The sequence below is a fragment of the Centrocercus urophasianus genome, unplaced genomic scaffold, assembly GCF_019232065.1.
Source record: "Centrocercus urophasianus isolate 14NV4802_14NV808 unplaced genomic scaffold, USGS_Curo_1.0 seq_15, whole genome shotgun sequence".
Classification (NCBI taxonomy): domain Eukaryota; kingdom Metazoa; phylum Chordata; class Aves; order Galliformes; family Phasianidae; genus Centrocercus; species Centrocercus urophasianus.
Window position 1 is genome coordinate 25,232,578 of NW_024884697.1, and position 11,387 is coordinate 25,243,964.

Genomic DNA, 11,387 nt, shown 5'->3' on the forward strand with positions numbered 1-11,387 from the left:
AACCACAAGCCTTAGGCCAAGCAAGTGCAGTCAGTTTGAAGTAGTTCAGAGATCAGGCTGAAACAAGCACATGCATTTGCAGATTGCCTGATGGCAGCAGCTCTGGTTGATCATGGTCTTCACATAAACTCCCTCACTGTCCCCACACAAGTCTATTAACGGCACATTTCAGTCCTCTAGAGAGGGAAACTGGATTTAAGGTGTAGTTTTCGATATGGAACAGGGTATTTAGAATGACTCTGGTCAGGCAAGAGATATTTTGTAGCACCAAAACTAGAAAAACCTTTAGTCTGCAGATTGTTGCCCATTACTAAACTGATAAGAAACCAATGACCTGCTGCTATGCAGATCACATACAAGATACAGCTCCCAAACAAAGCAGTCATTTCAGGTAACACAGTTAAGACCACCTCGGCCACACTTTGCAACAGGCAAGCAACAGTAGTTGTGTGTAAAATAAACCCCTCTCTTTCACCATTTAGGTTGTACTAGCACTGTAACTTTTCATCAGAGTAGTAACCAAATTAAGACAAAGAATACAGTGAGAAACATCTTTATTCCAAAAATTAAACACCTGATTTCAAAACATATGAATCTTTATTTTACATGGAGGCAAGTATCTTATTTACCACTTCCTTGTGAGTGAAGGTAATTCAGCTCCACAGCTCCCTTCACAACATAAGTTCATACTACAGAGGAATTTATTTGTTCATCTGCCACTTTCAGTTTTAAAAGGTACTAAAACTCATTTCACATGAACAAGTTCATCCTTCCATATTAACATAATCTTACCCAAACACCTGGTCAATGAATCACTTAATTTACCTTCCTATAAAGTAAGTAATCAAATCCGACACATGGCAGTTGATTACATGTATGCACCCCATTTAACTGTTGAGTTACAATATGTTCAGGTTTGGATTAAGTTGCCCCTAATCCAAGTGTTACAATGTACCCCACACCCAGTCTTACATCTATGTACAGTGTATATGCAACTGAGCAACATGCATTCTATTTACAGATTTTGTACAATACCCCTGTGCACAAGTGCAAGCTGTGACTATTGAAATTAAAAAAGTCATTTGAAGGTTACAAATTTATTTTAATTATCAAAGACTTAAAATTAAGCTCCACAGAGATCTAAAAAAATTCCCCCACATCTGCTCTTTTGTCACGGCATTTACTTCTTGCTTTTGTCCGAGCCTTGAATGCTGCTGAGTTATATAAGTGCTACAAAATAAAAAGAGGAATTAAGTTAATCACACAGTTGTTCAAAAGGTCAACGTCTCTCACAGATTCATTTTAATATGCAAACATTTAAAGGGAACTGTGTAAGACACGTACATGTTCATGTTTGCACAGCCAACGTAACAAAGGCACCCATCCCCCAGTATCTCTTTGTCGCTAGGGAGTTCAAGAAACTGTTTCTATAAAGACTCAGTTTATACTATTTCCTGAACATCCCCACCCAAAAACCTAAAAATCAGACACCAAATCAGCAAACTAATCAGTCCTCAGATCCACACTTGGGAGTACAGCAGAAGGTGCCAGTGTAAAAGCTAAAGAGCTCAGAGACACCTACAAGCAAGACTTAGTTTCATTTGGGACAATATGGGGCTTGGTTTCAAGGTACAAGCTTAAAGTTTACATCTCCTAAAGTCTATGACTTGAACACTGCTTAATTCAGGAGAACTAGCATGATACATAAATACATGAAGGTGCAATAACCTACCCTTTCAAATCGGGATATCTTCATTGTCTTAAGAGTTGCAGCATCTAGCATGACTGGTGGACCAAGCTCAAACACATTCCGGAGAAAGTCATTTGACTAAAGAAAAAAAAAAATCACATAGCAAGTTTCCCTTCCAGTGAAGGTGAAAAAGGGCTGTTAAGAAATACCCGTATCCCAGTAAGAAACCTCTTGCAATTAAGCCAGGGAACACTTCTTCCTTCTATCAGAACGAGGTCAAGAACTAAAACTGCCCTCCTGGGAAAAAGCACCACCACCCCCACTGATTTTCATATGTCCCAGCAAGTAAGACACTGCTCTGCTACATCCTTCGCACAAGTTTAAGTACCTGCACACAGATCTGTATGTTTCACAACACATTAATTTGTTGTATCTGCTTGTAGAAGCTACATTTGAAAAATTTAGGATATTTGTTACGCGCCCACACTTCACTTAGTTATAAATGGACACTGCTCTGTAGCAGCCATCTGACTACACTGTTCTACTGAAAATTCGGGAGAATATTAAAATACATCTTGATACAAGATACAGGCAGGCAAGCTGGGCTTTTACTTTTGCCAAATTGAAATGAACAGCAAAGTGTTTCAAAACAGTGGTTTTTTATTACTTTTTATAACTCCTGCCTTATAAAACTGGTAACATGAAAAACAAATTTAACTAGTTCCACCCACAATTTTGATTCTCTGTTCCAATTACCAGACAGGGAAGAGACAATCCCCAGACAGCAGCAGTTTGAGCATGTGACAGCAGCTCACCTGCAGATGATATTGCATCCCTGACCCCAGAATCTCCTTGAAGGTATCATAAGTCTGTTTTTTAACCCAGCAGTCAATATACATGCGCTCAGGTCCAAATTTCACTGTCTCTGTAGGAAAGTCTCGCTCCTGTCCAAAATGAAAGGAAAAATCACTTACAATTTCAATTTAAATATTCTCCAGTACTTTATTTTCATTAGGCTCATTCTGCACATCAAAATTTCACAAATAATCTAACATGCATACTATGTAAGTCTTATCAATTCATAAGCCAACATGTACCTGAAGTTAAATCTCATCTAGAGACTTGAAGGTAATGTTTCTCAAGTCAGAAAGCTTTTGAAGAATACGTAACTTTCATCTTGAAACTGACTTAAAGAACTGGGCTCATCTCCAGAAAAAAATAGTTCTGAGCATGAGTCACCTTTCACTCTGTGTCAAATTTATATCCCACCTTGAAGAAAGCTACACTGGTGACAGTGGGATGTAAGAGGTGCCAGTAAATGGCTCAGATTGCTCTGCAGGTAGTCTCAAAGGTCAATTCAAACAACTTCAAAGCCTTCTCCTTGGCTTCTGCAATGCACAAGAACTAGGACAACAACCCCCACCTACCAATACACCACCTTTTCTTTGGCTCTCGAGAGAGAAACATGCCTCACTCCTACACTCCTTTTTGTTCATTATGCAAGTATCAATTCATTACAAGATTCTACATTATTTTACAATAACCTGAATGTACTGCAAAGCTTCATATTAAAATAAAAACTGTTTGTGATGTAAAATAAAAGGAATTTAGTGTTTATAATACAATGCTTAGCCTCTTAACCAGAAAAAGCCCGCTTCAAAATGAAAGCCAAGTTAAGAAAGTAAAATTTGACTTTGATACATTCTTAAAAGCAGTTCTGTTTAACAAACCAGCAGAATAATCTGAAATAATGTTTAAAATCTCTGCCCCTTTCACAGAAATCCCAGTTCATCACAGGAGCATTTTGATTCAATTGTACACTACAGTTACAGTCAATGCACTCAAGTAAGACGGAAGAATTACCTCAACAGCTCGCAGGACATCTCTGAACACAGATCGCTGCTTTCTTTTATCTACTTTGGCTCTGTGCTTATTTCCATCAGTAGCTAAAGCTCGCAGTTTCTCTGTTAGAAGTTCCATATCTTCATAAAAGAAATCCTGTTACACACACACACACACACACACACACACACACACACACACACAAAAATAAAGCAAAAACAAACAAAAAATTAAGAAAACATGTTCAAGTTTGGCCTCAGTATCTATTCCTCCAAGAGACTGATCTTTCCACATTCTGGACACGGAGACCTCTACAGACTGATACTTCATTATTTAAAGAGGCACAGATGTCACTGAAGATCTTCAAGCCATTAAGAATGGAGTCACCAGTTTATCCAATTGGAAGCTATCAACTCTGTGCTGGTTTTAGAGCCCCGTGAAACAGTTCAACTCCTTCACTGTGCATATAAACATATACCTGTCAAGCTGTTCTGCTGAATAATTCCAAGGGCCTCAAACTGCCTAACTGATCTGCTGCTGAACCTGGCTGGGAGTCCTGCTGATAAGCTGAGGGCACTTTCAGGTCATTAGCACAGAATTCATGCCTCTGGAGATGGATCATGAGACACTACAGGACTGACATTAAGGAAAATGTAGTCATAAGTCTTGTATGCACTAGAAAATGTGAAAATTGTTAGAAATTTTTTAAAATGCATCACTCCTCAGTATGAGGTGTTTTCTCCCCTCTATTAACTAGCTCAGTGCAGTTGAGCTGGATGAATAAGCCACTTATGTAAAAAACAAGCATCTCATCCAAACATGTCAGCTGAACTGAACTGGACTGAATCTACTGCTCAGTTTTTGAAGTAAACTGATCAATGGTAAAATATTTTATTTGCAGACAGCTTAACCAAGTAAAGGATCAAGTTCTGGTTTCACATTCTTTCCACAGCTGAGACTCAATTCCCTACTGTTTGAAATTATACAGAAGCATCAGCATATCCTTTCAAGTTTTGTAGAGCTAAGTGTATTGTATATCCTTGCTTAATGTTCCTCCTTAATTTGCAAACTGACCACAACAGACAGAGGTGCTGTGTGTAATAAAATACTAGCTATTCCTCTCAAGGATACCAAAAAACAATACTAGAAATAAACACTGGTTGTACAAAAGGATAAATTTTCAGCTGAGAACAGAATGGTGCAGGTTAGGAGTCATTAGAACTCATTTCCAAACAGTAAGCATCTAATGATTATTCCCACTAGAGCAAATTGTGTTTTACATTGGGGGAAAAAAAGAAAAAGAAAAAAAAAAAAAGATATTCCAGGGATATTTTCTCCTCTTTAAAAAAGAGCTGGTATTCAATTTAGGTGCTAAAGCTTACATATTGCATTTCTAGTTACACTTATTCGGCATTACTTTATTTTTAATCTAGTCCTGTTGTACACCACTGAAGTCAGTGCAAAAATTACAGCTGAACTGTGGTCAAGTCTTGCCATACATCCAATTATATTGGGGTCATCCTGCTACCAAGAACACACCCAGGGAATTATATGACGCTTACTGATATCAGAGATGCTGCAGAACACAAGTTAAAGCATTTGTTGTCATCACTTCAACGCAATGAAACAGCAAACCAATACTTACAGCATCTGTTTCGCGTGCCAGCTCAAACAGAAGAGCGAGTGTTTCTCCAGCAGCTATTCTCATGTTGACATCATCACAAGACAGCATACTTGGGAGTTTATGCAAGTGCCTAAGGAATTAGTCATATGTCATTAACATGCTGTTGACATTGCTTCACTGCATATAGAAAAGATAATTACAAATGTAGTTTTCCAGCAAGATGCTCACATTTCAATTTTCTTCTTCACTTCATTCATTGGACAAATGGTCAACAACAGCGTCCATGCTAAGAGCGCACTGATGTGAAGCACAGTACTGGGTGTACTTGATACCCCGTTCGTGTCTCTATCTCGTGGATAAGCTTTTGTGAAGATGTTCTCTAGGCATTCCATAGTAGAGTACAGCTCCTGAAGAGAAGAAAAAGAACATGGAAGTTGCTGAAGACTTGCACATTTTTCTTAAATTGACAATAATAAAAAGTATTTCTTATCCTTACCGTAATGTCATCGGTGACAATGAAACAGCAAATCCCTAAGCAGGTTGCACACTAGACAAAAAAAACCAATTGTCAGTATTTGATGGTGATGTCACTTGACAAAATGCTTAAATCTGACATTTGGAACTTCGCGGAATAGAAGTCTTTATAACCCCAGCTGCTAGGGCATTAATCTCAATAGCTTAACCCAGCTACTCCGTAACATTTAGAGCTAAGTTTCTCTCTTCCCTCAGGATACAACATATGCCACTCAAGCTTTCATTTTCTTTCTGTACAACATACAAAGTCCTTCCAAAGCAGTGTACATAGCACTCCTTCCACCCAATTATATTAAATCCCACTGGAATCCACTGGCAAAAATTATGCCATTACTACTGATCTGTATAAAATATTTACAGCTGTGGGAAATCTTTCTGCATCTGTGCCCCCACTTCCAGTTAAATAGTGTGAAAACACCAGCTTCAACAGCCTGTCCTGGAACAGTTCAGCTTTTAACTGCAAGGACCAACAAGACCCTTCCCTACTGCCTGTACTGTTCTTACAAAAAAGAGATTTTATTTTCAAATGCAACATTTGCACTAACCACACAGCATCCTGAACTAAACTCGAAGTTACATGCTAGAACAAGCTTTAACAACTTTGGTTTGTAGAAGTGACTTCTATTGAAATAATATTACTGTACTTTTTGTGCTAGCAGTACCTATTTTATTTAATGCAGCTAAAGTACACTAGGGAAAGTAATAATAAAGACAATGATAAGTTAAGAGAAATCAGTTAAAACTGTGACGTTCTGCAAGAGGTTAATGTCAAGAGCCTTGGACTACCTTCAGTTATACCTCAGTTAATACTTTGGGTATACTACTGATTTACAGATGTCTGGGCAAACAAATACCAGAAGTATTCTGTGTATGAAGTATATTATTTTAGATCTACTGCTAATAACTTCTTCATGTACATTTGCATAACTAATATTCTTCTATTGTTAAAATAAATACAGAAAGGTACATCAGAACTGTAGTAGCAAGACTGAAATATTTTGAATTGAGACGGATGAGAAAATAGGAGATGGAACAGCTCTTGTTTGAAGTCCCCACGTTGAAGGAGAATGGCATTCAACCTTCAGGTAGAGCTTTTTAAGATAGTGAAAACTGCTATGCTTCACTCAGAACTTAACATTAGCTGTTTACACTAGTGCAGTAACCTTTAGTTCTGGATTACACAACAGTGAGATTGTTTTAATCTGCCCTATGCCCCTGACTAGCAAGCAAAATATATGAACCTTATAAACACTTACAGCCTGCCTGGCTTGGACACTAGCTGTTCCATCAGAGACGATCTTCTTCAGAACTGGACCAAGGGTCTTAAAAATCTCTTCACTTTCAATTCCCGACCCCATCTGCACGCAGAGAAGACATGCAAGTCCAGCAGCTGCACACAGTTCCTCACTCTTACCTAGACATTAAAATACTAAGATGAGTGATCTCCTTGTACACTCCTGCCTTCCTTTAAAGATACTTGTTTAAAAATCTTTAAGTAGGAATTCGGAAATGCATGGACAGTATTGTTTCCGTTAATTTTCTAGGTCAGTTAAAATAAGACATCTAAAAAAAATTAGTTAACAGAACTAAAATTAAATGCTCTATAAAGTACTAGATAAGCCTTAGAGATAACTTCTTTAAAACAAGCATTTCACCACCAGTGCTGCTTTCTAACAGTAACCACACTAATTACCTTTCTTTATGCAGCGTTCAATGCTATCAGTTAGTGTCATTCTCCTTTCCATTATAAATTCATATAATATTTTAGAAGAAAAAGCACTTTTCAGACTTTCAAGAGCTGCTTGTCTTGTTTTGGCACTGTTGGAAGAAAAAAGAAGATCTCCTTTGAAATCAACAGCAGTTAAAGCTCAGCCTTTGACTTTATGGTAGCCTCCACCTGCATAGTCCCCACTCGAGAGCAATCTACAGTCATACTGTTAAGTACAAAGCATTACAAATTACCCTCTTCCCTTAAGAAAAATTTGGGTTGGAAATGCATTTCGCAACAGTAAACCAGGCTACTTCGAACTATTAGCAAAGAATTTGATTCTCACTTATTTAAGCACTCAGAAGGAGAAAGTTCTCTTCAGATCCTAAAGAAACATAAATCCTCTCTAGCATGAAATAATCATAATTTCAATAAGCATCCAAAGAAGTCCCCTTATTCTATCAGTAAGCCAGCAAGATATGAGTTCATTTCTTCAAGGCACATCATACCTTTTGTCCAATGTAAGATCAATGAATCCCTTCAATTTGTATTCTAAGTCTTCTTGGGTGGCTTCTTCATCAACTTCAGGCCCTAAACCATAACAAATAGTTTAGTCCTACTAATATACATTAGCAGTCACATCTACCACTAAATACTAGAACTACCAGAAAGTATTAATAAGAAAGTAGTTCACCACAGACAACAGCAACAGAATTTTTCAGCATTACAACTATATCCAACATCTCTCCTAGAAATACCTTCATGAAAAACAACCTGTTGATACATGTATGCTGTTTCTATACCTGTTTGGTCCACACGCTAAGAATGAACGTACAAGCTAACTAGGTCTCACTTAGGTTTTGCACAACTGAAAAACCAGCGCCCAAGTCAGTAGTGAATTTTCATTCTGTCCACCCCTGCAGTACAGTGGAACATCACTGTTGATGCACTGAGCTCATCAACAGCCTCTCTTCCCGTTCAAGGCTCCCAGCCTTATCCCGCTGTAGCAGCAGCAGGCCTTGAGCTCCACCCTCCCAACAGTGTTATTAGCAAGAGCCCAGGAAGAGATGGCAGATGAGACAAGTTACTGCTTCCATAGAAGAGTCTTCTACAGTACAAATCTTGTTCAAAACACAATGCAATTCACTTCACGTCAAACTCTTCCACAATCCCTATCACCTCAACTAAGTTATAAAAATTCAATGTCTTGTAATACACCCTAGAATTGTGGGGTTTTTCCCCTCTAAAAGTTGTAATTTGTAATTCCAACCGAAAGAAGCTTACCAGTTTTACAGGAGGCTCATGAAATGTGGAGTGTACCAGTAACTTTCTCCACTAGATGAACAATCATGCAGTATTTAACAGAATGGCATTATATTGCTACTGCTACTTACAGTCTAGTATTCATACAGGAGGAACAGACAAAAATTAAATAACATACCATCCTCTGTGAAGCTAGCGGGATCACTGAAGCCACTGCAGTGGCTCATAGTTTCAATTGAAGCATCTTCATCACTAAAAGGCTGCACATTTCTGGGCTGACCACCTGAAAGAAAGATGAATACAAGTTTAGTCATTTTCACATGGAAAAAGATCTGAATACTAAAAGTAGAATCCCTGAGCACATGTGCAAACAAAAAGCACTGTCCCTCTCCCAGCTAACTCCTTCACTCCCACCCTTCCTAAAGATCTGTTTAGCTTTGTTCTAGAAAAACCAAGTGTAATAGGTAAAGAACTCATCTCATTTTCAAAGTATTGGTAGAATTCCTAACTCACTATTTAATATCTTCCTAAAATCAAGATCAAGTTTATGCAATTTCCTGTGACTGCGCTTTAAAAACAGCATTTTATTATGTGTTAAAACCAGCTACCTAAAATAGCTTGTTCTAAAATCTTTTCCAATTTTGAGGGACTTCAAGCAGATCTAAGATACACATGCAGGCAAACATACATTACCCAGTTCACTACTGGATTTACTGGATTAAGTGCAGCATGTGCATCAGCAGCAACACTTGACCCTGGGCTCCCATTGACCCTTCCAGCTGTTAAGATTCTAAGCATAGAGCTGTAGATTTTGTTCACTTTTAATACTGGTAAAAGATTGGAAGGTTCAACAGGAGGAAATCCTTGCAATAAGGCCTCCTTTTACTACCTTCAGCATCTTCAAAGAAAGCAGCATTGTTTTGCCAGAAGCTGATCTCTGTAGCTTTCCATAAACTTACCCTATTTTTAGAGCAGTAGGAGTTGAAGTTTGAGCTGATAATGCACTCCTATTGCTGCCTTATCCTAGTTCTTAGTACCTGCCGTAGTCGATTAACAAAATCAATAGTTTTACCGGTGTTTCTTCAACAGCTCTCAGATGCCTTTCACAGAACTCAGGATTCTAATCTTCTATTTATTTTTTGGATCATTTACAACGCAAAAAAACTATGCCAGAACCCAATGCACAATGCTCATCTGTGCCAAGCAGGCTTCTTCAGCGGGAGAAGCGGCAAAAAAAGCACCGCCAGCCGACCTCAAACTGGGAGGAGAACAGCTGCACAAGGACCCGGCGAACCGTCTGCTTCATTTGAGTCAGACAGACGCTATGACAGCCCCAAGCGAGATTTCTCACCACCCAACAAAGCCCCCACGCTCTCCAGTCACCAACACCTCATCGACCTCTTTTCTGCACGAACCGTGCTCCACACCAAGAGCGTTCTGGAACCCTCCTTTAGGATAAGCGGCCTCCCGCGCACTGACAGCGCCGCGCAGCCGCTGCAGACCCCGGGACTGACGACAGCAGCCCTGCCTGCCCCGGTTAAGGCCCGCACTGCCGGCGGCACAGAACCCACACAGAGCCGTGCGTGCCCGGGACGCGCCGCAGCGCTGTTACCGCGGCCCCTCAGCGGCGCCGGGCGGTACCAGCCGCGGGGCGCTGCCGGCGGCGCCAGGCACGTCCGTTGCCCCCCCCCCCCCTTCCCCCACTCCAGCGCGGCGCAACCGGGCGCATGCGCGCTAATGGCGTGAGGTGGCGATCGCGCGGCCGGTTCCCGTCAGCCCGCGCCCGGCACCGGCCCGGCGCTCCGCGGCCACGCCCCGGTGAGGCCCGGCCGGTTGAAGCACCGCGGCCCGAGGCCCCACGAGGCCGCATGCGCGGAGCCCCCGTCCGCCCGCCCCACTCACCGGCCCCCCGCTGGTGGTTGCTCCCTCGCTTCTTTGACTTGGGCATGGTCGCAGCGGCGCTCGGCTGGGCTCGGCTCGGCTCCTCGGTCCCTCTCTGGGTCTCGGTCTCTCTCTGCTCCCCCCCGCCCGGGAATCAGCGATAATCAGCCGATGGAAGAGCAGGATCGCTTTTTATTCCAACGCCTTTGCGAGGCCGACTTCTCGGGCCGGGGCAGCGGAGGTGATTGGCGGAGGCAAGCGAAGGACGAACTGGCGGCGATGGCAGAAATCCCCGTGAAGGCCCGCGAGCGGAGTCGATGCATCTTTCTCCTCTCAGACACCCGGGGCTAAAAGCGCGGAGCGGGCGCCGGCGCCGCTTTTATAGCGCCGAGCTGCGGGGGCGTGGCCTTGCCGCGCGCCGCCGCCGCAACCAATGACGGAGCGTTGCGACAGCGCGCAGGTGACTCAGCCGCGCGAGTCCGTGACGCGCGGCGCTGCCACGCGCTCGGGGGGCGTGGCGTCATGGCGCCTCGCGGTGCAGGCTGGGGCGGCGCGGCGCGGCCGGAGCCGAGTGGCGCCGAGGGGCTGAGTGGGGGGAGGGAGGCTGGCGGGTGGCGGCCTCGCGGAGTGCGGGAGCTCTCAGTAGGCGAGGCCTCTTGAGGGCACCTAAAAATAGGTCTCCGCCCCCCTGCAGGCGCGGCGGAGAGCCGGAGTGGAGAGAGGCGGGGAGCGAAGGAGGGGTGGCGGACGGGGTCGTGTGAGGCCGCGCGGGCGGGGCCCGACCCGGCAGACAAAGGAGCCGCGTGCTGCTGCGTGAGGCGCGGCTCTCCTCACAGCTCTGCTCG

At 42.5% G+C, this 11,387-nt stretch overlaps 1 protein-coding gene across 1 annotated transcript; it reads right to left on the reverse strand.

The window, feature by feature from the left end:
* Positions 1 to 537: 537 nt before the first annotated feature.
* IFRD1 (interferon related developmental regulator 1) lies at positions 538 to 10,903 on the reverse strand. Its single transcript, XM_042816112.1, has 12 exons — positions 10,564 to 10,903; positions 8,840 to 8,944; positions 7,908 to 7,989; positions 7,384 to 7,508; positions 6,947 to 7,104; positions 5,653 to 5,703; positions 5,385 to 5,563; positions 5,178 to 5,286; positions 3,554 to 3,688; positions 2,506 to 2,634; positions 1,733 to 1,828; positions 538 to 1,230 (listed from the first exon to the last, which is right to left on the reverse strand). Exons 1-12 carry the CDS (start codon positions 10,607 to 10,609, stop codon positions 1,141 to 1,143), a joined length of 1,305 nt encoding a protein of 434 aa, XP_042672046.1. The 5' UTR covers positions 10,610 to 10,903; the 3' UTR covers positions 538 to 1,140.
* Between the last annotated feature and the right edge of the window lie 484 nt (positions 10,904 to 11,387).

Excerpts from the sequence above, each read along its gene's own strand:
- IFRD1 (XM_042816112.1), bottom strand. The coding sequence starts at position 10,609 with ATGCCCAAGTCAAAGAAGCGAGGGAGCAACCACCAGCGGGGGGCCG. Across the intron at positions 7,990-8,839 it reads CGCTAGCTTCACAGAGGATG|GGCCTGAAGTTGATGAAGAA; the intron begins GTATGTTATTTA and ends GTTATGGTTTAG. Across the intron at positions 5,704-6,946 it reads GTGTCCAAGCCAGGCAGGCT|TGTGCAACCTGCTTAGGGAT; the intron begins GTAAGTGTTTAT and ends TTTTTTGTCTAG.